General features: G+C 38.1%; 1 protein-coding gene across 11 annotated transcripts in view; it reads right to left on the bottom strand.

Moving 5' to 3' along the window:
• Positions 1 to 26,697, bottom strand: part of MSH3 (mutS homolog 3) — a 107,768-nt gene that overhangs the window by 36,130 nt on the left and 44,941 nt on the right. For 10 of the 11 annotated variants that reach the window (XR_003256346.1, XM_026083807.1, XM_026083808.1 and 7 more), the window contains 6 exons: positions 21,786 to 21,918; positions 12,940 to 13,127; positions 9,717 to 9,885; positions 6,184 to 6,248; positions 4,740 to 4,856; positions 1,737 to 1,844 (listed from right to left, as the gene is read on the bottom strand). Coding sequence is in view for 10 of the 11 variants with exons in the window: in XM_026083807.1 (XP_025939592.1) it covers positions 1,737 to 1,844; positions 4,740 to 4,856; positions 6,184 to 6,248; positions 9,717 to 9,885; positions 12,940 to 13,127; positions 21,786 to 21,918 (780 nt within the window). In the remaining variant the exon portion in view is untranslated. The remainder of the gene's footprint in view (positions 1 to 1,736; positions 1,845 to 4,739; positions 4,857 to 6,183; positions 6,249 to 9,716; positions 9,886 to 12,939; positions 13,128 to 21,785; positions 21,919 to 26,697) is intronic. The other variant, XM_026083806.1, reaches the window with a different exon arrangement.

Genomic DNA, 26,697 nt, shown 5'->3' with positions numbered 1-26,697 from the left:
CCCCCTCTACTCAGCCCTGGTGAGGCCACATCTGGAGTACTGCGTCCAGTTCTGGGATCCCCAATACAAGAGGGATGTGGCACTACTGGAGCAAGTCCAGCGAAGGGCTACAAAGATGATTAGGGGACTGAAGCATCTCTCTTATGAGGAAAGGCTGAGAGAGCTTGGCCTGTTCAGCCTGGAGAAGAGAAGGCTGAGAGGGGATCTTATCAATGTGTACAAGTATCTGAAGGGAGGGTGTCGAGAGGATGGGACCAGTCTCTTTTCAGTGGTGCCAAGCGACAGGACGCGAGGCAACGGGCACAAACTGAAACACAGACACTTCCATCTGAACATGAGGAAAACTGCACAACTCAGTTAAATGCCTCTTGGTAGGGTGGTATGAAATAACCCTCATTTAATCCAAAAAGGTTCAAGCTCAAAAATACTTAAATCAGCTAATATGGAAGTCCAATCTTTCTTTTAGTGGCCCTCCAAAATTAATTATTGACATCTTCCCTGAGGCTTAACACACTAAAGAACTGTAGTAATTCCTTCTGAAGTTTAACTGAGAAGTCTCCTCCCTGCCAATTTAAAAGCTCTAAGCCACTCTTTAATATTCAGTGAATTATTTAAAATCCCCATAGTGAACTAATCATATTTCAGTTTGTTTTCTCATCTGAGTATATAGAAATAAGCTAGCAATTACTTTCAAAAAGATTTTGATAGAGGCACACAAGATCTCAAGGGTCCGGAAGTGATCGATATTATCTATAATGCAGTATAAAAACAAAGCATAAGTTGGTTGATTTCCCTTCTACCATATATATTTAATACATAATCTGCTGGATTTCCAAGGGTCTCAAATTTTACTAATTTAGATGGTTGTTCCTAAACAATTGTGGCACAGCCCCACAATGAAAACATTTTAAAAGTTAAACATAGCACTTATCAAAATAGGGTGCATGGAACAGACGGAAGGGGAGGGCTGTCGACTGGAAACCAACCCTTTCTACCGTAAACCCCTGGCACTAGTAACTGCTGGCTTCTGGGCCCGCACTCAGCAAGCTGAAGCGGTGGCTCAGCAGCTCGCCTCGTTGCAGGACGGCCAAACTGTGGGAGCAGCCCAGGCCGGCCTCTGGGGCTGCAGTGCCTGCAGGCTCGCGTCTCTCCGCTGCGGAGCGTGGAGTGCAGTGCGCGGGGCAGAGCCTCGGCGCTGCCAGCCTCCCAGCCCGTGAGCCCGGCCTGCGCCGCTGCATCTCGGCAGGGGAGGCGCACAGCTGATCAGACCTGAACGCGTTGTCCTAGGTGAGGCATCGTCACTGCTCTGCAGGGTCCCACTAATATTTACCTATCTTCACAAGAAGTACATTTTTGAAATACATGTCATACACCTTAGAAACTTAGATATTAGAAAGACATTATAAATTCAGACCTTCCTGGGAAAAAAAGTAAAAGTATAGACATTATTTTCATCCACAATCTAACAGATACTTACATACATGTGAGACATTATCTATCAGACTCAAGTCAAACAACAGACAGACCAGAACAAACTGTCAAATTTAAACTGTATTGTTTACGGATTTGGATTAAGCCTAGAAGCGCTGCTTTGCAAAAACAGATTAAGTTGAAACTACTGTAAACAATTTTAGTAATACATTTTATTATACTATACATATTCAAATGAATTTTATTTTAAATATTTATTTTACAATTCCCTACAAAATCCTAAATAAAAATTAAAATTTGATTACCTGCAGTAGTCTCCTTGTTTAGCCACCTGGGCCAATGAGAACAGACAGTCAATAGTTGCTAGGTGACCAATCGCTTTAGACACAGGGTGATAATGTTCACTAAAATGACTACAGCAAAACAGGGAAAAATAAAAGGAGAAGAAAACAAATTAATTTCATATGGATACATATGCATTGTCAAGATACACCCCATGCATGTTTCTCACAGGGTTCTTACCCTGTTCTTCCAATCTCCCAGCAATGTATTAAGTTATAATATGAGGACACAACCTTAATTAAGACAGACTTCAGGTTCATGATTTTTTTTAAAAAGCAGGGAAAATGAAATTAATTAGCTTGTATTTAAAGACTCTGCAGTTGAACCTTGCTGCCTAATGAGGTCTATAATATGTCACTGTTTATGACAGTGGCAACTGAATCCATCCCAACTGCCCATTTACTTCTACTATAAATTACAGTGTAAAAAAAAAAAAAAGTGCCTGAACACAGGAGTTGTCTAGAATTTCAGTAAAATATGGTTATTACAATAGAAAACTCAAGAATTCATTTTCAATTTATGGTACTATTTCCCCCAGTACAATAATGAAGTTACCAAGAGAACAGTTTTCAGTAGACTTCAGTCTCTTAGCCTTCACGAATTTCTTTTCTCCTCTCCTAGTCTCAAAGTTACAACAGGGAAATATAAAACTACAAACTCTAAAGTGGGAAACATAAGAGAAATAGAAGCCATACCAAAGTAGCAAAACTAAAAAGAACAAAAAAGTAGTAGGGTGGGGAAGAAGCAAGCTCTCCCACAGACAGGTTTTTCATTCCCAGCACAGAAAACAGCAAAGTAAATATGAAAATTAGCAGATTGAAGTGAGGAAAGGTTAACATATATCTATTCAAATTTACATGACTAATTTAGTAACAAGAGTTATTTAATGAAACTATTTTTTATAGTTTTGCAAAGCCAACACAGCCACAGAAGAGTGAACTGGAATGTTTTTCTAGTTCCTATCAAATTAACAGAATAGCTAGGTTCCTACTAAAGCACAAAATCTCAGCCTCAGTTATATCCATGTCACTGCATTCAACATGAGCTGGGCACCAATGAAAGGGACGGGAACACACAGCTCTGCACCACATGCGGGGCCTGTAGTCTTTACAGAACTGATGGCAACACATGAGCCACAAAAGATGGAGCTTGACTTCTATACCTCATGAAGATTTTGAAGGCTTGACAGTAAGAAGACGCATCTTAACACTTACAAAGACAGAAAATCTAATACAGCAGTCAGCAACTAATCCTCATAGGTCACTTTTAGAGTGCAAAAATCACTTTCAAACAGTAATATTTCAAAACATTGCTAATGTCTAGAACAGGACTGGCTAAACTGCGGTTCTAGAGCTGCACACAGATCGCAAATACTTCAAGAGCAGCTCCAGGCCACTGCTACATCATGACTGCCAGCAGGACTACGCTGATGGTTAATCAGAGATTGTCACTGAACACAGAAAAGAATTAACAGAGGCTACTGAGGGCACACTTGCACATGACAGCTAAGTTGCCTGCAGTTAGAGAGGTCTTACTCACATTACTGTCCCCTCCTCTGGCCCCAACCACATGTATCCAACCTCTCTGTCCTCAGCAACTGATGCTCCAGCAGTGAAGCCTCTTCAGGGAGCTAAGTCAAATAAAATGTACTTGTGTTTTTGTAGGGTCAGTTTAATTCCCACTCTGCTCAATCTCTGACCACAGAGATACCAATGTCTGCGCACGAAAGAGGGCAGGGGAGGGGAGCAGGACTGCTGATTTTGGCAGCAGTGAGTCTCTATGTCAACATAGATGTAATAGGACCCAGGGACTCACACCCTTAAAGGCATACATATGTCTAGCCAGATCCCATCCTGCAACAGAGAGGTGGGACACTGAGGGAAAACCATTATCTTCTGCCATCCATGAATCAATGTGAGAGCAGCCAGCCCCCACCTTGGATGTCAGAGAGGCTGGGCTGCATCTTCTAGAAGTCCATCATACGAAGATTTTGGAGTGTTGGAGTGTTGGAGGAATTTTGACCACTCCTTTCTAAGAGGTACATGACAGACTCACTTTGTCCGTCCAGCATTTCATTTGGTAAACAGAGTAGAACTGATGTTAATAAAAATGCAGTCTTTTTTGAAGAYGATAACTACAGGCAAGATCATTAACATATGAGATATACAGCAATTAGAAGGTGAGGAGCAGACTTTGGCACAGTAACATTTATCTGCAGAAATTTAATGTGTTAGTAGATCAGAGGGTTTCAGCAGCACCATTTTGAAGATCCTTTGGCTAAAAAGTCAAATAATTTCTTTTGAAACTCTGACGTGATACAAAAGTTCTCACATGCCAGTTGTGAGGGACAATAATACTTTGGTTACCTTCTAGCAAACAGATTAACAGGCTAGCAGGGTTAGCATATAAAATACAGGGCTATAGAGAATCATATTCGCCCAAGAGATTGCCTGAATATTTTATTTTTATTTAATCTTTTTTAAAAACAATGGTACACTTAACAGGGAAGCCACATTGTATTTCAACCAATATTAAAAATGAATTTGATTAACTTGTATAATGAATTCTCTTTTCTTCTCATTTATCTCGTATTTGAATAACAAAACCGCTGGATACAATATCACGCATTTATAGTCAGTTGCATTTTCAGGTTCTTAGTGCTGTGATACTAGTTTTCAAATTTAGAGAGGCATTTTATCTATTTAATACTGTATTTTCATCAGAATTTCAAAGTCTTGTGGAGATATCCCTTCTGGCCTCTGTCTGCAAGGGTCTTAACTTCAAATACTTTAACTTCAAGGACAGTATTCTAATTTACCATATCTTTCAATTAACTTGTCTACAACAAACCTAATTATCAACTTTAATATTCCTTCCTAGACAAATATCTTTCTTTTTCTGTGCATGTAGCAATAAAATAAATAACTAAATAAAATGATGAAACCTGAATCTACTTTTAAACTCACTCTAGAAAATTTAGCCATTCAGCGCTGCAGTCAAGGACTAGCTGCTCCCGGAGCTGATTCAGATGTCTGTAATTTTCTATAATAAAAGGAGAGTGGAAACGGCTGACAGCTTTTGTGCTGGAAGAGAGAAAAAAAGCCAAATAGGAAATCAAGGTTACTAAGCAATCAGTTATGCCATCTACATGGAAAATTAGACTAGTTTTCTTATTCTCTGTGAGCCTTGAAATGGATGTAAAAAAGGAATGTTCTTTTATTGTGGTACCAAACTCTAATATTCTGTATTGTGAATAAAGTGCTTGGTTACTGCAGCACGACCAATTCAGAAAGCTCTGAAAATGCTTTTCACAATGTAGCATATATCACTGAAGTATATAGCTCACAAAACTCTGTTCAGCAATATGCTGCACAAATGGATGACCTTTTTTGTGACTGGGTGACATATACAATAAACTCCAAGAAAAATTTTCCCGAAGATGACTTTAAAGAGGAAAATTTACCAATAGCCTGACATAAACTTAGTAATTACAGACTGTCTTGCATGGATACTAGCTTCCATTTGGGGCACTTGCTATTTATTTATATATTTTTATTAAAGGCCCTTTTTGGCATTCCCAGACATTCTTTTACAAGATCCAGATTAGCTCTAATTTGCCCTTCATGGTCTTAGTTCTGGATAATCTATGTGCTTTTAATATTAAACTTTTGCATAAGTCAAGAGAATAGTATAAGTCAACAGAATAATATTTCAGAGTTCACTTTTCTGGGGGTTAGATAATACTAAGGAGTCTCCTTGGCTCTCTGAGACCTAAATAATGGTGCTAGCTGTCTGTGGTCATGCATTATAACATTAAGGTATTGTTTAAGTAATAAAATAAAAGACTAAGAAAAAAAGCCAATTACATAATTCAGTTCATCTCTGTTTCATTTACTGTTAAAAGTCTATCTAAAAATTACGCTTACATAACACTAATCACAAAAACAAGCAAAGCCTGTGCATACGAGAGTAAAACGACATCTTATAGACACTATGTTTATTGAGATGCACAAACACATTTTTGCACAGCTACCTTTACATTTCAGAATAAATGTAAGAACAGCTATGATTTTATGAGATGGGAGGCTTGTACCTACAAATTATAGGTTCAACTGAATCAAGACCATAGTCTTGACACCAACACATATCATTTGAAAGACCAAGCAAGTGAAATTGCATTAAGTATCTACTGTGTTAAAACAAATGTTTCAAGAACCCCATTTTTTTCTGTTTGCTTTTAAATAAAACTTATTAGGACAACAAATTAAGATGACAATTTTGTTTGGTTGATTTTCAGTTTAAAAATAAGAAACACATGGAGAAAGCAGAATATATATGGAATTAGCTTTAATACTAAAAGACACATTTTATTTTTGCTTATGTATTAGAATACAAAGACATTTCACATACCTGCTAACCATCACCCAGGTAGATGGCACAGAGGATACAAGGGAATTCTTGACTTCTATCATAAACTGAAATAAACAGAAACATAGTATCACACATCACAGTTAATTAGGGAGACTACAGAAATGTATTCTTTAGGTATGAAGAAGTCTGCATGTATCAGAGGAAAACCACATTCAACCAGCCTGAAGAGACTGTGCAGGCCACAAGTTGACAAAGTTCTTTTTTCTGCCCAAAGCGAGTTATGACATACACCACATTTCTACTGAAAGAGCAGCTCCTCTCCTGAGCTGCTCTCTGTCCTGCTGTGCTGCTGCACCTCTTCTCTGCCCTTCTATTCCTCCAACCACTAACATGCTCTCCTCATCTCCCTCCTACCAAGCCAAAAAGAGACTAAAACCAGACCAAAACTACTAAGTCTTGCTTACCTGATCCTGACCTGGCCTTGTATAGAATCAGCATACAACTCATCTACCCAGACTCTACACTATACGCCACCTGTACTGAGGCTACTCCTTATCAGTGAGATGTGCCTTGCTGGCTAGGGATCAGTGATTCATCCTCAGCCATAGTTACTCATGACATTTCACAAACAAGAACTCAAAACCTCAAATGCTAGCACTGTATCTAAAGTACATTATTTCTAATTTAGATCCACTGGGGTCAGGAAGGGAAGGAACAGGGGAAAATAGTAGTAACGATAAGAGGCTTAGAGCACTGAAAACTATATAATGTGCTTATTGCAGTGTCTTACATGATTCATGTCAGTTATCTTTATAACCTTAGCCTGAGGTGTTAAGGCTTGAAAGAACTGAGGCATTCTCAAATAAAAGAATTCAGCCGCAAAATGAATTCCTACCAGAGATTAGATTAACCCAGAACCAAATCACCTTCACAGCAAACCATCAGGCTCTCATCTAACAAAATTTTTCTATTACAGTCAGTATGACTTAGATGAAACCTTCCCCACATCAACAGCATTGCCAGTAATCACCTTCAGGTACAAACAAGAAGAAAAATCCCAACATGAGCACAAGACTCCACAAAGGACATAATACACTAGTTCACCTAAGAAGCCCTTAAAATACTTGATACAGTGGAAACCCTGAAATTGCATAATACATATTAGATAAAAAGGCTGAAAATAGGTAGAAGCAGAGATCTGCAAAGATTTGAAAATGAGAAGAGCTAATCACTGCCATGACTAGTATTGTTGCTGCTGTGTTGATATTACAGCTTTTCTAAAGTTCATTCCCAGACAATTATATATGCTGTGTTGATAAAGGGGAAGAAAGCAGATCACACCATGTTTATGTCTATCCTGGATGCCTGACTGAACTCAAACCAGCCTAAATTAACACATCCAGTACAATTGTCTACTTAGTTTGTACAGCTAGTGAGGAACAAGCAAGAGACTGCAATCTCCTTCAAACCAATGAAAGCATTAGCTTTTTCATCCTTTAATTCTTAGCTCTATTAGATAAATAATTGCTGTGTTTAATGAATTTGAACCAAAGCACTGCTAGTGCCATGCACAAAGCAAACATTTGCCAAGTATAGCAATTTCTCTCTAATCCCTGCCTGAAATATAGCAATGCTATCACTAACTGGACGGCTCTCTGTCCTGTTTAGTGGCTACAACGAATTACATTACAGGTCTGGAAACAAAAGATAAGACAGATATGGGTGTAACCTTGTATTTTGGAAAGAAGGTATGTGTCAACTGGAGCTTCATCAGATCTCCAACAGGAACTTTATACCAAATATAAGCTAACAACCTGCGGGCTGACTCTCAAAATCTAACCACGTATTCATAATTGTGGGCTTGGGGGCACACATTAAGCACCTAATAATTTAATTTTGGTTCTCTCCAGGGAGGCCTTTTCCCTAAATACATGTTCTGAGTGGGGAGATATATAGAAAAAGTTTCCCTGCAGCTTCTCTCTCTTCCAGAACTAATAGACCACAAACCTGCTTCTGCACAAGTCTGTTCTGAAGAAGTGTTTGAATACTACAAGAACTTGAGAAGAATATACCATACAGATCTGAAAGAGAACTCAACTCAAAGAGCTTTTTGCTATATCTATGCTCTGCTCTTCCCATACAATTCCCTTACCATCACTTCCACTCCCTTTGTGCCTTTCCTTACCTCATGGTCCATCTTCTGCAACCCTTCCTGTACTGCCTCTTTTGAGGTCTCTGAAACACCCATACCAGATGTAATCAGATAATAGTATCCATAATCTCTTCAGCTCCTTTTAAGCATATACCAAGATAGATCTCTGTCTACAATGGTTTCTGAGCCGTCCACTACTACAAAGGCCCCCTCTCTAAAAAATCTCCACAGTGAATGGTAGTTTCTAAATATTCTCCAGCACAGTTCACATCTATCTGCCTGCCCCCACTCTCTTCCTCCTTCCTCCGCAAAGGTGTCTTCATCCCCCTCTCAAACCTTCTCCTCTACGAGGAACCTTTCAACTCCTTGCTCTTCTCCTCCTCACACAATACTCTAATACATACTTCCATGCTTCCTCTCAGACTTCAGCTTCCATGCTGACAAGTCTACCCAACCCATTAGCTACATGTTTCCTCGCTGCTCAATTTCACCATCAAGAGGACTATTCACCTGAAGTCTTTCTCAAATGCTGCTACGTCTAATTCCTCCATTACTGCATTCTTTCTCACTTTTAGTATTGCCTTTCTGCCCCCTGCCATGTCTCTTTGGCCTTTCTCAGCCTTCTAGTTTGCCAGCACGACAGGAGGCTGCTGTCAGCTCCTTCCATCCTCATCATCACTCTTTTACCTCAAACACTCATTCTATTTCCTCACTCCTTCTCAGTCTCCAATTCTGTTCTCTAGTCTATGGGTTTTCCCCAAGATTTCTTCCTCTCAGTTTCAAAATGACAATGCTGAACAATGTTACCTCATGGCTCCTTTCAACTCCCCCACAAACCTGTGTGGATCTGTCATCTCTTTGTTTTGTGCTGAGCTTGTCAGCTCAGTGGAGCACAGCCTGTCCACACTTGCATAGCATCTGGCACACAAACGCTCCAGTCCGCAACCAGTGCTTTTAAGAATTAAAAGTAGTAAAATAACACATATCATTCTTTAATACTGTTCCTCTTCTCTTCCATCTTTCAAATTACAGTCTTAATTACTGCTCAGAAAATCATTCTACCATTCTTCAAATTAACCTAATGCTATGTTTCCTCAAGATTCGCCAAAGATATTTCAGCACATAATAGCCACATAATTAACTTTGCAAGTATACATGTGTTTTTATAGATACAGAAAAAGCATTACTGAACCAAACTCAATTGCAATAAGTGTTTTTATTCTTTAGATCACTAAAATAACAGAGTAAAACAAATAAAAAAGTGACACTGTCAGAATAATGTTATTCAAAGTTGTACAAGAGTGTATTTTCAAATGACCTCAGTTATCATGCTACATGAAAAGACTCCTAGCAAGCCTAAATCTTAAGCTAATTTCCAGGCGTGCAAGGATACAACTGTACAAAATAGACAACGTATTACCTCTTGACCAGAAACTGTAACATACTCTGCAGAAGGATTCTTTATCTGTTTACGGATTTCCAGCAGATGTAACTGGATTTTAGAAAGCACATCCAAGATCTCCTCTTTCTTCTTTCTGATGACAGGGAAGTCTGTAAGGTCTTTGAACAGTTGAGTTTTATCTCCAGACCTATCCATAGAAAATATAAGATAAAATAATAATAAAAGCAAAGATATATTCCCTAATTCTACTGTGGTTTTATTCATTACTCTCACCTAACACTAGCTTTATTCCCTTCTATATACAATTTTTCTGGTATTTGATTGTGTGTACAGCACATGTATCAAAAGCTGCCATACACATTCAGTATATAGCAAGGCTACACAAGACCAAAAAAAAAGCAGTTATTCAAGACTAACCCATATCTCTGTTCCTTCCTTTCTACTCTACCAGATTACATTCCTTATTCTCTTCCAAATCCTGCCAAGTCTTCTTCTTGTCTCATCTCAACTTGAATCCTTCAGCTTTCTGTTTGTTCTCCCCCGGCCAAGCACGACAAAGAAAGCACAAGACGGACAGATTCTTTCTCTCTTGGTCTGTAATTCTGTAATGCAATTGCTGCCCCAACCTGGAGTATCCCAAGTGCACACAAAATCTTGATCACTRTTAAATGTGAAGCTCTAGATAATCTCTATAAAACATGTGAACAGAGATTTTCCAGATTTAGAATCTGGCCAAATTTGAGGCAAATTTTCATGAGACTGGTAGAGAAAAATCCCTCCCCACAAGGCCTTTGTCAAAGCAGAATGTCATCGAGAGTTTCTCAGAGTAGCTTCTTTCTTTTCTCAAGAAAAGACTAACAAGAATATTTTTTAATACATGCAAAACAATGCTCTTTTCTAGTCTTGGAGAATGTCAGAGAATGACAGAATTGTTTTGGCTGTGCTATCTCAGCTCAGGATTGAAACCTGGAATAGAAAATGCCATTCAAATGTTTAAAATTGGGAAGTCAAAAAAGCTATTAAAAATAAGGTTGTCACCAAAACCAACAAAAATTTAACTTATTTAAATAAGCATCAGGCAAACAATAAAAAGTAGCCATCAGCTTTAAGTTAATCCAAAAATACATTTGCATTTTAGAGCAGGTACAAAAATGTATCACTTAATTACATAATTATTATGAAATCTATTATTTGGAGAGCAAGTAATTAGCAAACTGAAAGTCATAAAATATGGAGGTAATAAGGTCCTGTGTTGCACCTAGTTCCATACCCTTTGGCCTGAGAGCGAAACTACGACTGGAACCAGTGAACAGACAGATAACACAGAGCTAAGCTTTGATTTCTAATTACACGGACACAATCATTATGTAAGTGACAGCAGAGTCACCATTTTAAAATACAGTAATAATTTTTAGAAACGATTTCGTGCTAATTAGACCTGTTTCCATGGGAATGGGAGGAAAAAGATAGCTAGTAGCCAGAAGCTGATTGTGAAGACTCTGTCACTCCCATGTGATAACTGCCTACCAAAATCTAAAAGTTGACAGCTTAAAAAAATAAAATAAAACAAAACACCAACCTCCCACGAAAACTCTGGAGCAGAGAGATATTCTTGAAAAGCACTACCGTTTTTTATGAAATTAACACATGATGCAGTGTGTGTGTGTGTATACATATATATGTTCATGTCTACATATATATGTATATATATCTAAAAATTGTCATCAGAATTATGCTAAAGAAAGGTTTTTCAGCACAATAATATTGCCACATAAGTCTGAGACACATAAAGGCCAAAAGGTAGGTTATTCAAAGTCATCTCAAACAAATTCAAGTAAAATCTCTTCATTCTGCAGATTAAAATATGTTCTATTTATACTATTATATCCTCTATTAAAAGCATATTCTAGTCATCATTAATACGATAGAAAAATAAATTTTTAAACCTACCTACAGTAAATCTGGTATCATTAAGATAAAGTCTGCTTTGTCATAACCTGCCACAATTATAATTGGATACCACATATCAGTAGAAATCTTATAATCCCACCTGTCGAATGGGACAAAGCAAATATTTCTACTCTTTTCAACTTCAAAATTAATAGACTTCACATCTGTCTTTGATTCAGAAGAGAATAAAGGAAGTTCTAGACTTAACATCTGTGAATCTATCTCAGCTGGAGAAAGATAAAAAGATCTTACAAATAAAATATAAGTTTATTTTTAATCTGTTAGAAAAAAAAAACCGATCAATGACTTTGCTGCCTCAGTATAAATATACATTAAACCCTTATATTGCATCTTTCATCAAAAAACCTCCAAGTATATCACAGTAACTAAATCTCATATTACATGTACAGAAGTAATCAGGAGAGTTAAATGAAACTTGCTCACAGCAGGAAAGCTTGGGAGAACTCAATATAAAGCTCATGACATTCATTTTGTGTTCAGAATGTCCTTTCAACGTGTTATATAAACAAAACTACACTGAAAAGAGATCAAAAACCTGCAAAGTCAAGTACTCAGAAAGGTTGGCTGTGCAAGCCAGACATGCTTCCCCTGTGCACAGCACCATGAAAGAACCTTTTATTAGATGATTTTATACTATTTCTTCTGAAAGACTGTGACTTTTACTGGCCCCAAGATCCTCCTCTTAAATCCTGTCCCTCACAGGCTTTTATACATCTCTCCCTTACTGAACTCATGTTCTTGCTTTATCGTTCTGCATCTTTTCCCTCTTGCCTTATTCTTCCTGGGCTTAGAAGTAGGATCCAGGGATACTAAAGGAGGCAGTAGTTCTTCAGAAGAAACAGTATATAACAAATTACTCAAAGACATTATGCTTTATAATATATTTTTATTCTAATCTAGCATCCTCTTTCTTTCTGTACCAATTTTTTCTTGGAATAAGAAAAGACAGAAATAAGATGACAGGGCACACAAACGCCATACTTTCAGTTCTCCCATCCAAGATCATAAGCATCCTCTTGCTCAAAAGAAGATTGGGCAGACAGCACCGGGCAAAATATTTTCCTCCATTGTTTAACTTTAAAAAAATAATACAAACTGCAGAAAACAAGAGCCTCTGCTTTAACTATAAGCAACTGTACATATTTAAATATAAAACCCAAAATATAAAACTAAGATGTATTAAAACAAGATGCGTAATTTGTATAACACTGAGTACATTCAGTCAGAATGCTTATGAGGCATGGAAGATTCATCTATTTTCTCTACTTACTTGGCTGCTTCTTCATTAAGTATCTTCAAATAATGTTTTATGGGGGAGAGAAGTTCTGGGATTTCCAACAGTGTGTTTTGTAAAAGAGGAGTTTTCACATGAGAATGTATGACTGGAACAAGAGCTTGAATTTCCAACTCCAGACGAGACAGGGTGCTGACTATCAAGAAGAACTCTTGGGTTGAACACTGAGAAGGGAAACAATGTCTAAATCATTACAATGTATTATATTTTCATTAAATCCTACAGTTTTTTTTTTTTTTTTTAAATCAGACAAAATATATCTAAAGCATACACACTGTAATGCAGCTAGACAATCTGACCACATTCAGAAGGCTAACAGAGTGTGCTAATCGTTTTAGTCATTGTCCTTAGGAATCAACTGAGGATAGATCTCTGTTATTCATGGTGCTGGATGAATACGCAGATAGCAGACAAAATAAAGAGCAGAAGAATGGGCTAATAATGTGCGAACAGCAAGTAAGCAGGTTGAGCAACTGCCTGAGCGCCACAACTTGTCCATGAGGGCCTGTGCATCTGTGTACTCTCATCTGAATCCTCAGGCTGCAGTTTTGGCAAGAGAGCGTTTGGAAAGGCAAAGGTAGGGACAGGGAGGGAGAGTTTTGGAACAACAACACAAGAAAAGAGAAAAAACTACAGAAAGAGGAATCCAGCAGTCGCTGCTTAAAGTGCTTGTTGTTATTGTCAGCTTCAGTCTCTGGCTGGTTACACCCAAGTCTATGGAATGAGATGGACCCTATCACAGGGATCCTAGTACCTCCATGGGATGGGGTCCCATCTGCACATTTCTGGATAAGGAATTGAGCATAAAGAACTCACTAACCCAGTCTTCATCTTTCATCTTCTCCTATCTCCTTTATGCAGTTGGCTGGGGTATCACCGAAAAGGAATCCCCCAGAGCACTCCTCAGAGCCAAGTGAAATAACTCACAGTGCTTTCATGGATTGCTTCCTGATGCCCACAGAGTAGGAAAAACAAATATGGGTTCCTTTAAAGCAGCGACTTGTCAGAGAGAAACAACTTATGAACTCTTCTCTCTCTCTCTTTTTTCTTTTTTAAACCATTAACATTATTTCTGATGCAGCTCAAATATTTTGCTATCAGATTCTACTCCTCAGTGTCAGCAGAGGCTGTTACCTTTGGCTCATTTTCAAGAATTAGCCATCAGGGTCAGGATTTTGCCAGTAGTTAACAACCCTACAACAAAACAACTTACCCCTGCTACATTCCTACCTCTCCCTTTCTGTTTTCCCATTCAACATTCAGTTACCTAAATTCCTCATGCCTCACTTGGAAGTTGGATAATACTGATTCTCTCTCTGAAATTGCTTTTACAGAAGGAAGTTAGCATTTGTGCAACACTGTATTTGCATGCCAAATGAAAACCTAGCCCTCTGAGACACCTTCAAACCCTGCTGACTTCAGCTGGATTCCAGGACATTCAGCAGGTTTGGAAAAAATTGTCCATAAATAATTATGCTGATATTTTTTCATAGGTTACTGATCTGTAGAAACAGTTTGCGTTCAGACCTCTGAATTTTTCTATTGGCTGATTGACAACACTGAAAAAAACAGTTTATTTTCCTCACCTGCCCATAGGATGCAAGGAAGGGAACAGGATATACTGAACACAAAGGTACCTTTATTCTATGCTCTCTGTAAGCCACATTTGTTGCCTCTTTCTCTTTCTACATTTTTCTTTCTCCTTCCTAGGCAACCTACAGTCTGGAATTTGATTTCTGGTCAGTATTTTGTGATAATAATTACATCACTGATCACAGCACATGTAGGCTTCAGTGAATCAGCATTTCATAAAACACATGTAATTTTTCATTTCATCATCCCTTCTCTTAATTTGCTCTCCAAAAGTAAATTTCTGTTTCTCTTTCCTGCCCATGCCCTTATGTAAGAACTAAAGTAATTCTCCCATCTATTATGTTGTAGCTAACTCCTCCTGAACAACTTCTCTTCCCACACATTGGAAGCAAGTATTAGGAAAAAAACTGGGTTGGAAATAAACACTAACTCTCCCTCCCCAAATATGTTAATCCTGAGATAAATTTGCTCAGTGATGCCTACTAGCCCTACAGAACATGAAGACTGGCTAAACCCAACCCTCTGAAAAAACATAAAATGTAGAATTCAAGTACACTGCAGTTACGGCCTTAACTCTGTTCTCATTAAACACACACCAATGTTGTGACGGAAGAGTGGCCCCTGTACAGTACGAACACAGAATAAAAAGACTCATAAACCTGCAGCCCTGGCAATCTACTACAGATACTGGAAGTTGTAAGCAACTGTCAACAATAGGCTAGAAAGAAAAATTCTAAGGTTAATTGCAGTGTTCACTTACGCTTGTTCTATCATAAAGGCTATGAAACAAAAATCAAAGAAAAATCATTCCCGACCATTTAAAATATATTCTGTCACACAGGTCAGTAAACGCATCAGAAGTTACCATAAAGCCAAAGGTCTTTTAGATACTGTCCAACAAACCTGAAACACAGTTGCATGTTACAGAACAGAATTCATTACCACCAACCAGGCAAGGTTGAGAGAGACTTACTAGAGAAATATGCAATTTAATCATGACACTTCAGAAGGTCAGAAAGCTAAGATTACATTCTGAAAGTTTTTGGAAAACATAAGATCATCATTCCTTCAGATCCATGGAGGTTAAAGACAGAAGAGACCCATCAGATGGTCTCCCTGCAACTGCTCAGTTGTTCTGTATGAGTTTTCTGTTGTCGAGTCTTGGGTTTTTAATATCCCAAGAAACTATGTGCTTACCACTTCCATTCAGGAACTAATGCACAAAGCACTAAATCTCATCACATAAAAGTTCTGTCTGATAGCCTAAATTTTCCTTCCATTATATTAAACCCAATACCTTCAGTTTTACTCTTTTGTATTACACTAAGTAATTCCACTCCCTCTTTGCTGTTAACACTCTTCAGACATCTCTAAACCTTCTGTTCTCCTTTTAATCATCAATTTAACTAAACTATAATCTTTTAATCTTTCTTCATAAATCAATCCATTACTCAGCCTCATAAAAACTTTTGTTCTCCCCTGTGCTTGCTGCAGTTTATCAACATCTTTCTGATAATCTGGAACTTACTTAATCTATCCTATAAAAGCTCTGACAACAAAATAAAACAAAATAAAGTAGCTGTAAATCTGTCAATAGCATTTGAAGTCAAAGCACACAGGAAAGGTCTGAAAGACTACGCAATGATAAATCCAGGCTTGTACACCAAGTCAAAGTAAAATATGGTATGACTGACTGCATCATCATGATCAACCTTGATACAGATAAAAGATAAAATTCTGCAAGACTTCCCTTGACTACAAAATGCACTCAAGGACACAAAGGCTGAATCCCTGCCATGCAAACCGCATGGTAGGTTCTTGACAGACAGTATGAAGTGAATCATAGGAGAATAATGACAAGAGAAGACACATGAGCAAATACGGACAGTAAGAAATAAATCAATTGAATGGGTGTTCCTCCCTGTTCAAAGACACCTGAAATAACCCTGAAAGTTATCTTGAGATTTCTCAAAAGATGCTTAATGAACATGTTGAAGTATCTCACAGCAACTCTAGCCTGGCTACACACCAGAAGGATCATCTAAGAATTAAACCTATCTGCTTATATTAAAAGCTACAGCCTATAGTATCTTTGGAGAATGGGAAATTCATGCTTTACTGAAAACAAGTTTGTTGAACACATACTTCCTTAGAAAGAGGATGAACACATTCCTTGTGCATGTTCAGAGTATTTCCGTTTCCTCTGGCTTGATTTTAGTAACACTGCAGGACTCTGCATCTACAGTTTAATGGCTCTGCTGCCGAATTCATTAACTAAGCAAATAGATAACTTGGAACAGATGCATAAAAATAACACTGTAAAGCTAGGCTGCCTTAAAGTGGGACTGGTTCAGTTTAAATCCTAAGTAACTTTACAGAAGAGATATGTAACTCCATTATAAATTAGAAGCTTGAAAACACAGTAAAATGGTTTACATAAAGCAGGATTAGTAGTCTTGCATTCACTAAAAACTCTCACAAGCTTATTCAATGCTGTTTTTAAAAGCTAATTTTGAAATGACCTTAATGATACCTAGAGCTTCACTGGCACCAGAAAAATAACCTCAGAGTTGACAGAGGTGACAAAACAGTTCAAGCAGCAGTTTCTCAAACAGTACTGAAAATGGTACAGCTGCCACTGAAGAGAATGCATGAAAGATGCACAGCAGCGTGCCAAGTCTAGCCCCCCTCCTCCAGCAACACCCCAAGCAGTTTGAGTTTGTTTGCATTAGAACAGATCTAAAAGGGGGCCACAGAGACCCACAGCTGACAGTGTCCATTTCAAGTTACAAGCATTAAAAAAAAAAAAAAGTTGAAATGCTGCTTGTATTTATCACCCTTTTCAAGCTGGAATTACCATCTTTGTGTTTTTAGTATGGTGAGGACACTATTTTTGGTTTAGGAAAAAACAAGGTATTTCATTTTAAGGTTACTATGTCCCCTTTTTATGAGATTATTTATATTAATCAGCTTAACAGGGAACAATTTGTTCAAATCAGCATTTAGCATTGTAAGTCTAAAAATATCTGTGATGCTATTTCTTTAAAAGAGTATAAATGCATCTTATTTCAAGTTACTAGTGTGCATACTGGCATGGTGGAAGAAAAAAATGTTGAAAATTAAGACACGTTAGCTGAAGCTATGGGGAGAATTTATTTCAAACATTCTATATGAATGGTAACTAATTTCATGGGAATACATAACAGGTATTGATTTAATAAAATAAAATACAACATTTGTTTTCTGGAAGCATCATGATGTTAGGATCTTCTGAAATCACAACAGTTTATTCAATGAAATATCAAACATATCTTCCAGGGAGGGCTTCTTTCCAGCATCATTCCAGTCGACAAGCTTATGTGCAAACTTTTAAACACTTAGCACATAGTTGAACAGCACCTTTCTCCTGTGATGAGTCACAGCACGACGGTGAAGTCCTCACCTCTCCTGTGATGAGTCACAGCACGACGGTGAAGTCCTCACCGGAAAGCTAATAGACAAATCTCACAGGGAGGCTGGAGACAGCCAACCAGCAAACACCCGCCTCGTAACAGCTACTTGCTTTATTTTGCACTGGTGAGAAAGCACAGGCACAGCCTGCTAAGTGTGCAGCAAAGTGTTAGAGACCATCGAGGAACTGATTCACAGCCCAATAGGTTTTCGTTTCCAGCTGCAGCAAGTTGCAAGGAACTCCAAGCCAGGGACACCCTATCGCTGTGGCTAGAAGCAGAACATACTGAAATGACATTTTATTACGCACCCTGGCAAGGTTTGATTACTGACATCACCCATTGTGTAAGAATTTAATGAATGAATTTTACTTTAATGTCTTCTGTAATTTAAAGGCCTTTTATTACAATGATTCTTGTCCACTGCTTTGGTGACAGTTTTTTTCAAAAAATAATATTTATTGAGCAAAGGGTACAAATAAGATAAACATTCATGGATCAAGTCTGTATAAATATCTTCTGAAACACCACAGCCTGAAACCAGCAAGCAACATCCGAATGGCCCTGTAGGACATGCTTCTAAAAGCGCTGATGGCATGTTTATCCTGTGCTGGTTTTTAGACCTGTTCAAGCATAGGACCTCTGACCGCTTTCTTGCCATTCTGCATTCCAAGGCAAAGGTAAGGAGCCATCATTGTAACTGAGAGAAAAAGCAGGATCCTGCCGGCCTCTTTTTTCACTGTCCTGAGATGCAGGATGCAAAATGAAATGCACAATAAAAAAATTTTATGGCATTTTTAGTGGCTCTCTCCAGGGGCTGGAGGACATGGCTGAACTGGTTACAGCAAATAGAAACATTGAGACAACGTGCCTTCTAGAAAAAACGTACTTCTGCATCAGCTCCAGGCACTGTTTAGACAGAGCTCTTGGCAATTCCCTGTCTCTCAGTCCTGCCTTTTGAGTTGCCTTCTGAATGCCACCAAGAGCTCTCCAAACACCTCAGCTCCAGCCTTCCTTTTCTCGCCCTGGACATGGGCAAAGCCGTTCTGCAGTTGATAATGTTTGTCTGGGGTGGGTTGGGGCTATAAGGTACTGGAGCTACAGGAACTGAGAAGAACAACTAGTTCTTGTATTAATTCCAGTCGCCATAGCAACAGTAATGTTGCTCTTGTCTCAAAACCATTCCCATAGCCCCTTTCCTGGATAGGGCAGACTTGGAGCTGGTAGTGCAACACCCGACTTCCCCCTTTACTCCCCCTTCATGCAAGAATGCTGCTCTAAGCCTAGATTGCCGGTAGCTGATCAGCTCTGTGTTTTGGTGGTTTGGGTCAGGATAACGGGAGCTTGCGAAGGGCCAGCTGAGCAATTGCAAGTCTAGATGATGCCACCAAATAAGAATCAATGGACTTATTCAAAAAGGTAACAGTCAGACCAGGAAAACATACAGTGATGGTATTCACCACAACAGTTCCCATAAAGATGCTTTGCCTTGCAAAACCAGTTCCAAAACACAGCACTGTTTTTGCCTTCTTAGTATACTGGTGCAAAGGTTGCTGCAAAGGTTGCTGCGCAATAAAAGCTCTGCAAGCAGCTGATTTGAATGAAAGATGTTTAAAATGACTGAAAGCCAACCTAGCCATCGTTGTGCATGTCAGAGGTCTCCCTTTGTAAAACACACCACATCAAATACTAACATCACTGAAATCTCAAGAGCCTGAAAAATGAAATACTTTTCACATTCACCTATTTTTCCTACAGCTGACACTGAATTAACAAGCCTGGATTAGGGTATATAAATCACCAGGGTTAGAACGCCTTTAGTTAAACCATCACTGTGCTCAGCTGAGAGTTTTGGATCCCTTAAAGGGAATGAAAATGCAAAAATATGTGAAAGAGGGTAGTGTGAACCTCATTTTGAGCATGTGGGAGATGGACATCTGGAGTTAACAGAATTGGAAAGGCTCCTTGTGGGAATGGAAATGGCAGCATTCACTGGATATCCTAAAGAAAAATTCATGAAAACCAGCTATTTAGTTTTCTTGAAAACATATACCTACCTACCTACCTATATATATATATAGGTGTGTATATATATATATATAGGTATATATATATATGTAGGTAGGTATAGGTAGGTGTAGGTAGGTATATGTATGTGTGTGTGTGTGTGTGTGTGTGTGTATGTATATGTATATGTGTATATATATATATATATATATACATACACATACTTTGCAGGGACCTTTTTCCCCAAAACTCGTTCACTGTCTGTCTAGACATCAAAAGCTGTTTCCCAGCATCCGCTTTCGATTCTTCATTTGAAACAGACCCTGTCTTTCAGGGACAGTGTCATCTCCTCAGAGTCCTGAGGAAGTACAGGGATTATTCAGCGCTTTGGGCACTGTTCACAGCATCCTACAGTGGATAACAAATTAGTTTTTACCAAGGGAAGCTAATGCATCAAAGGAAGATTGGATGCTTTGAGCAAGAGAACTCCTTCTCCCCCCACCCCATTTATCCTTCCTAAGGATCCTGCTGGAGCATCTCTCCTGCAGCTTCTTTCCAACATCTGTTTCACTACACAAGTACATATTTTCATGTTACAGTGGCTGTTGTTATGATAGACTATGTTGTCTCCTCATTCCAAAATCACAAGAAAATCCAAGACCTCTGAATGTCTCCACTTACACAGCAGCTGTAAAGCTGAGAAAGGCAGACGGCCCTACAACAGGCAGAGACTCCTCAATAACCGGACAGGTACAGCTTCGCATAGAAAAAGGCAGCACGAGATAGCAGTGGAGGATTGCCAGGACAGTGTGAAATGCAGATACAGCCCTACAAACCTTATGTCATATCACTCAACCTGAAATGAGTTAAACCATTAAAAAGTGAATTATCTAATTCCTGGCCAATTATTTTGAAAGTGCAATTGTATCATGTGGATAGAGCATTTTTTAGCATCTTTTCATACACTTCATTATGGCTGGATCTCTGTAACAACTCATCGAAGTTTGTAAGTCTCTCCATGTGCATAACACTAACACATTAGGGCGCTAAAACTTATTCAAAAACTGAGTTTCAGACTTTCAGACAGATGAAGCTTTGTGCTATACCATCCAAATAAATTACAACTTTGCTCGCCTTCTACTCACTTATTCCTTTATCTAAAACAAACTGTCAAAATCTCTAAATATAACAGTGAAATAAAAGAACATGAAGTACAGCACAGGTGCTATTAGCACATTAATCTGCTTCAGCTAAGAATTGCCAGTGTCTCATTACAAGTAATTCTTACTAAAATGTGCGAGATACAAATTACCAAATTTTTAAGCAAATTAACATTCATCCAAAAACACCTAACTACAGCCAAGTGGTTTCACTTGCAAGTGTGATTTTAGGTAAACATACAGAATGTAATGGACTGTTTTAAAGGGAAATTATTGATGGCATGTGGCCCTRTTGCATCATTCCATTTCATTGAATCCAGTGACTGAAGCATGAGCACCTTAAAGATGTTTTTTCTGTTAGCATTAGCAACAAAGTGAATCTATTCTCTAAACCTAATCAGACACTTCTTCAAACAATGTATCACTGATACAAGTACCATAAAGAAAAAATCATTTTTGATTTAAAAGAACATCAATTCCTTTACTGTGTAAGCTTTAGTCTTGCTGATGTTAAGAACAAAATATTTTAAATAAACACGCAAAAACTATGAAATTTCATTTAGAAAGAATGACCACATTTAGAAAACAGTTATTTTCATAATTATTTATATACCTTTTTGTGAAAAACACTGCAGAGTCCTCTCTCTATATCTGGCAGCTTACAAAGAAGATTTTGAATCTGACCAAACACACTGGATTCTGAGAGGAGAATTTCAGACACAGCATCAAGCCGGGCATTTATGTCACTGCAAAAGAATAACCATAAGATCAGTAAATAAAACTTTTGTTTCTCTGAAGGCAAGGCTTTTTTTTTTTCTTTTTTCTTTTAACTTTTACTAAGCCCATATTCTCATTAATATGTAAGTAAAAGAGTTAAGAAATTACTGTATTTAAGCATGATTTAAAGGATGAAAAAAACTGAACATATTCTGGGAAAAAAATCATCCCATACCTCACTGGCTGCCATTGTTGCAGGCATTTACAGCTGCCATTGCCCTGTATGGATCGAGTGGAAAGAGTGAAAGAAGAACATCCTCATGCTTTTTGTGTTCCAAGGCAAGCTATGCCAGGTAATTCTGTAAGCCATGCTCGCAGCCTGACAAGTCTACAACTGACTCCAGCAAGACGAGAAATTAAGGTTTTAAGGCACCTGTATGCTCCGCAGAGTGATCAGAGTATCCTGGGTTTTCCCTCTCCATGCTCAAAACAACCCTATGTACACTACAGTGCCCATGTCTACATATTCTTCTAGTGGTGCATACAGTGAGCAATGCTGAAATCTGAATATCCTACCCTAAATTTTCAGGCAAGTACCTGAGGGTTAAAAAAAAGGTTACATTTTAACAATACATAGCATGTTTTCTTCCAACAAGGTATAAATATTTATTAGCATTTAGTCTCTCTAGATTTTTATCCAGATCAGCAATTGATAATTACATGGATCAGAATCACGTCGGGTTTTTGGCTTTTTTCTTGCAAAACTGTAAGATTAATCTTCATATATCAGGACTGAAGTCAGTCAATGGGGAAACGCTTATTTGAACAAATAATTCCATAGTTGGAATCTGAATTGTGATGTTCCATCAAACTATAAAACTTCAAGACATTCCACTCCTCATTTTAAAATCTTTATATTTGATCCATAATAATAATAAAACCTGAACACAACATTCTCCTCTGGAGACTAGAAAGTTCAAAGATCACCAGATTCACCATGCTGCTGCTCTGTGTGTGTCCCCGTCCATGCAGCCATCCTTGTAGGTTAGGGAGAAAGCAGTCATTTGATACTGCCACATCATACACTGGCAAGGTGTGTGCAAGGCAGATACAGCTTGGCCCATGTCTATTCTCACAAACCAGTGAGATGGTTAGATTTCAGCCACCACAGGGAAATGAAAAGTAAACACATAATAAAAATGCAAGACACTGGGGAAGAGTGCCAGCCTTGTTTGTCAAGCATAATGTCCCGTAGTTATTACTGCAGAACTGTCCTGCCACTTGCCCCTGTAACTGCTAACAAATACTACATGTGAAGAATTCAACAAAATTAGGCAGCTCCACAGGTTTCAGACATTACAACAGACTAGCAATCAGTGGCCTATGGCCTTGAAGACAGCTAAATCTAAGAGTCCTTAAGACTTCATTATGCCATATGCGAAAGGAAGAACATCAGGACTCAATGTGCACTCAGATACACATAAATCTAATGGCATTAAAGTGCCAGGAGTTTGCAGTGACATATTACTCTACATTAAAACATGAAAACCATTGTCCCATCCATCACAAATGACACACTCATTCATCCCTGGAGCAGCCCTGCCATACAATGCCAGGAATTGCAATGCCTCACCTGCCACCACCTACGTGGAGTGCAGAGAACATGGTCTCACTCCTCCATGACCACCGTATGAATCAGGGACCAACTCTCTGCCATCTTTACCTTTGGGCTACTTGGGTAAATTAGTTACCTCTGAACCGGATAGCAGACTCTCAGATCATGCCACAGGCCCCAAAGTATTCCACTATCCTAAGAGACGTTTTTTTCCCAGCACAGAAGAATAGAGAAACACCAGATTTTGCAGGCTCTGCTTAGCAGTTCTGTTACACGTCAAGCGGCAAGAATGCCATCTTCTTCTGGACCAGCATTCAATCCTCTTATGTCACTATCACATAATAAAGCATTTCTCTTGTTCTTCTGGGCAGTCAGTCAATCCACAAACAGCAGTGGTAGGAGGGAGCTACCATCAGTGCAACTGCTCTTGGTACATGGGTACCATTTTCAGCACAGGACATATCCCAGCATTTTAAATCCGATCCTTAAGAGCCACAATCACGTATCTAGTGTAGGCTGGCAGGGTTACTAAAGGTTATGCAACCAAATAACCAAAGAGCAAGCTGTTGGCATCCACACAGCATATTCAAGACAGCAGAGATTTAAGCTTTGTGCATCAATTAGTGAGGCTCTCTGAACTACAGCTGCAAAACAGAAAGGAAATTGATAAGGATTAATATCAGTGATGAAGAAATCAAATACTCTGAAGTATGCAGTTTTCAAGCTAGCAAATTGTTATACTGAACTTCTACAAGGTCAGTATGTATCATCAACCACAATTCCATTTTAATAGAGAATTTTAAAACTGCTATACTTAGGACCTTGGAATATACTTCTGCACAGAAGATTATCAGACTGCAATATAGTGCGTTAAATTATAAACGCATGTAGCTTGAAGAAGAAAATAATCTGTATTTTTATTATAAAAAGCACATGTAAGCAGCAGAATTATGTTTCAAAGCAGTCACTTCATTTAGCAGCATGATTATATCTATTTGACCAATAGAAAACAATGATATGTAAAATAGATGCAGATATTCAAAAACTCCTCCCTTCAAAGCTTAATCTGCACTTTAATTATCCTCACATATGGCTATGTTACTGTAGCTCCAGTAATCTAAAACTAAGCATCCACACAGTTTTTCTGCTTTAATCAACAAATAAGAAAAGGTCAGGAGAACAGCATCCAGTATCAAATGACCCATTTTTTCCACCTGTAAACAAAACATCCTGGGATACCTATTTCAAAAGCCAGAAAGTACAGTTCTRTGAAGAACTATGTACAGCTACATATGTATGGAGAAGGAAGGGCAGGGAAGAGAAATGTTAAAAAATATCTGAGAATGGATATCAAAGTATGCTTTTAAACTTGAATATTTATATTTAACCTAATAAACACTTTGCCAAGCACCAATATGTTACACTGATCAGACATTAAAACACCTCAAAATAAATTTGTGCTGCACAGTTACTCAGCACATCCGACGTACAGTTTGGGGTTTTTAATCTTTGCATCATTTGGAAAAAAAATTTACCACTGGAAAATCTGAATCTAACACTGTACAAAGAAAATCAGTTTATGATAAGAAAGTGTCTTGCATTTTATAAACTGGTTACTATCTCATTCTTTATTTAGGTTCAATATTAGCCTATTCTTTCCCATCAGTATAAACTGTGTCAGCAATCCGAATTCTATCCAAGTTCCCAAACAATCTTCTCTGAAATAAAGCAATGTGAAAAGTCAGTCGATTAAAAGAAACACTCTGACCTCTGCAATATTCTCCATCTAAGAGCAGCATCACTAATACAATACCAAAATTACTTTGCAATGTATTTAAACATTAACAAATTTAAGCAAAATCTGACTCACTACAAGATTTTAGATTCTAGTAGTTTAAGGGAACTACTTGAAATTAAATCCTGAGATGCCAACCTCTTTTATTCTACTGCCAGATATGCAAAAAATACAGAAAAATCAGCAAATAGGAAAATATTTGAATCCTGAACCAAAAATTATTTTGACATAATAGAAGGCAGCAGAAAGGAATGTGCTGCACTGAATTAACACCTTACTGTCTTAAACTAAATGGCACACTAGCAAACAGCAACCCTAACAGATCTGCTTCCAGCTCTCTCTCACAAGGAGGAAAACATAACATTTTTAGATGTGATAACTTTAAATTATAGTGAGTTTGATTATGAAGCTACAATACAAGAAACTACAAAATTTTCAGTTATAAGGTTTTCTTTTTATACAAGTTAAATATTTTGAACACAAAGTTATCAGAAATCTCTTAACTTATGCTAAATGCTAAAAATACAGGTTCATTCATTGTAGCAAGGATATAGATCAAGTACAGTGAATGCAAAATATTGAAACTCATTTTAATAGATCCATTTAGAGACCAAAACAATAAATAAAACTACCAGTCACAAGAATTTAATTCCTGAAAAATATAAAGAAGGTTCAAAACATCAAAAGTAGTTTTCTGTGAACCCTGTTATCCAGACCAAAGTCTAGCAGCCTCTTCCCTAAATACATCACGTCAAACAAAGAAAACAAATTACTTAAACTCTGGAAATACCCAGCACAGACTAGAGAGGCGAGGGCATCAGCTGGGCCTGCGGAAGCCCCTGAACAGCAAACTGCTGCAAGCACATTCAGGGGAAGTAACTTTGCCCATCTGCCCTGTTCTCTGCTTTCAAACACAGGACAACAACAAGGCTACACTGACTTCCGCTGCTTTGTATTTTCTCTCATTCATACCTTCTGCCTTTTGCTTGACCTTTCTTCAGAACAGAGTTTACAGAACAAAATTTCCTAGTAGTTTGTGATGTTAGAGAGGACGGAATACTATCCCCTCTGCTTTAAAACAAACTCTCGCTCATAAAGAGCAATTACTGCTATCAAAAACCAAAGCCATGGTGGAATTACCACTAAGCAAGCAGTAAACTATATATGTAGCTGTTTTTTTCGTTTGTTTGGGCTTTTTGAACAGTGTATCTCTGCCTTTCTACTTAGGTGGTTCTTTTTAGAATCCAGGTACCTTTATGGGGTAAATTTTGAACTGTTAAGCTGTGCAGTGACCAATGCAATTATATGCATTTGCAACAATTAAAAAGAACAAACAAGTGTAATTATCTGAAAATTACTATGGTGAAATCCAAATGAAACCTAACAAATTAACATCCT

The sequence above is a fragment of the Apteryx rowi genome, unplaced genomic scaffold (genome assembly GCF_003343035.1).
Source record: "Apteryx rowi isolate R43461 unplaced genomic scaffold, aptRow1 scaffold_616, whole genome shotgun sequence".
Taxonomy (NCBI): Eukaryota; Metazoa; Chordata; class Aves; order Apterygiformes; family Apterygidae; genus Apteryx; species Apteryx rowi.
Note: the sequence above shows the minus strand (reverse complement) of the source record. Positions and strands in the feature narration are given on the sequence as shown.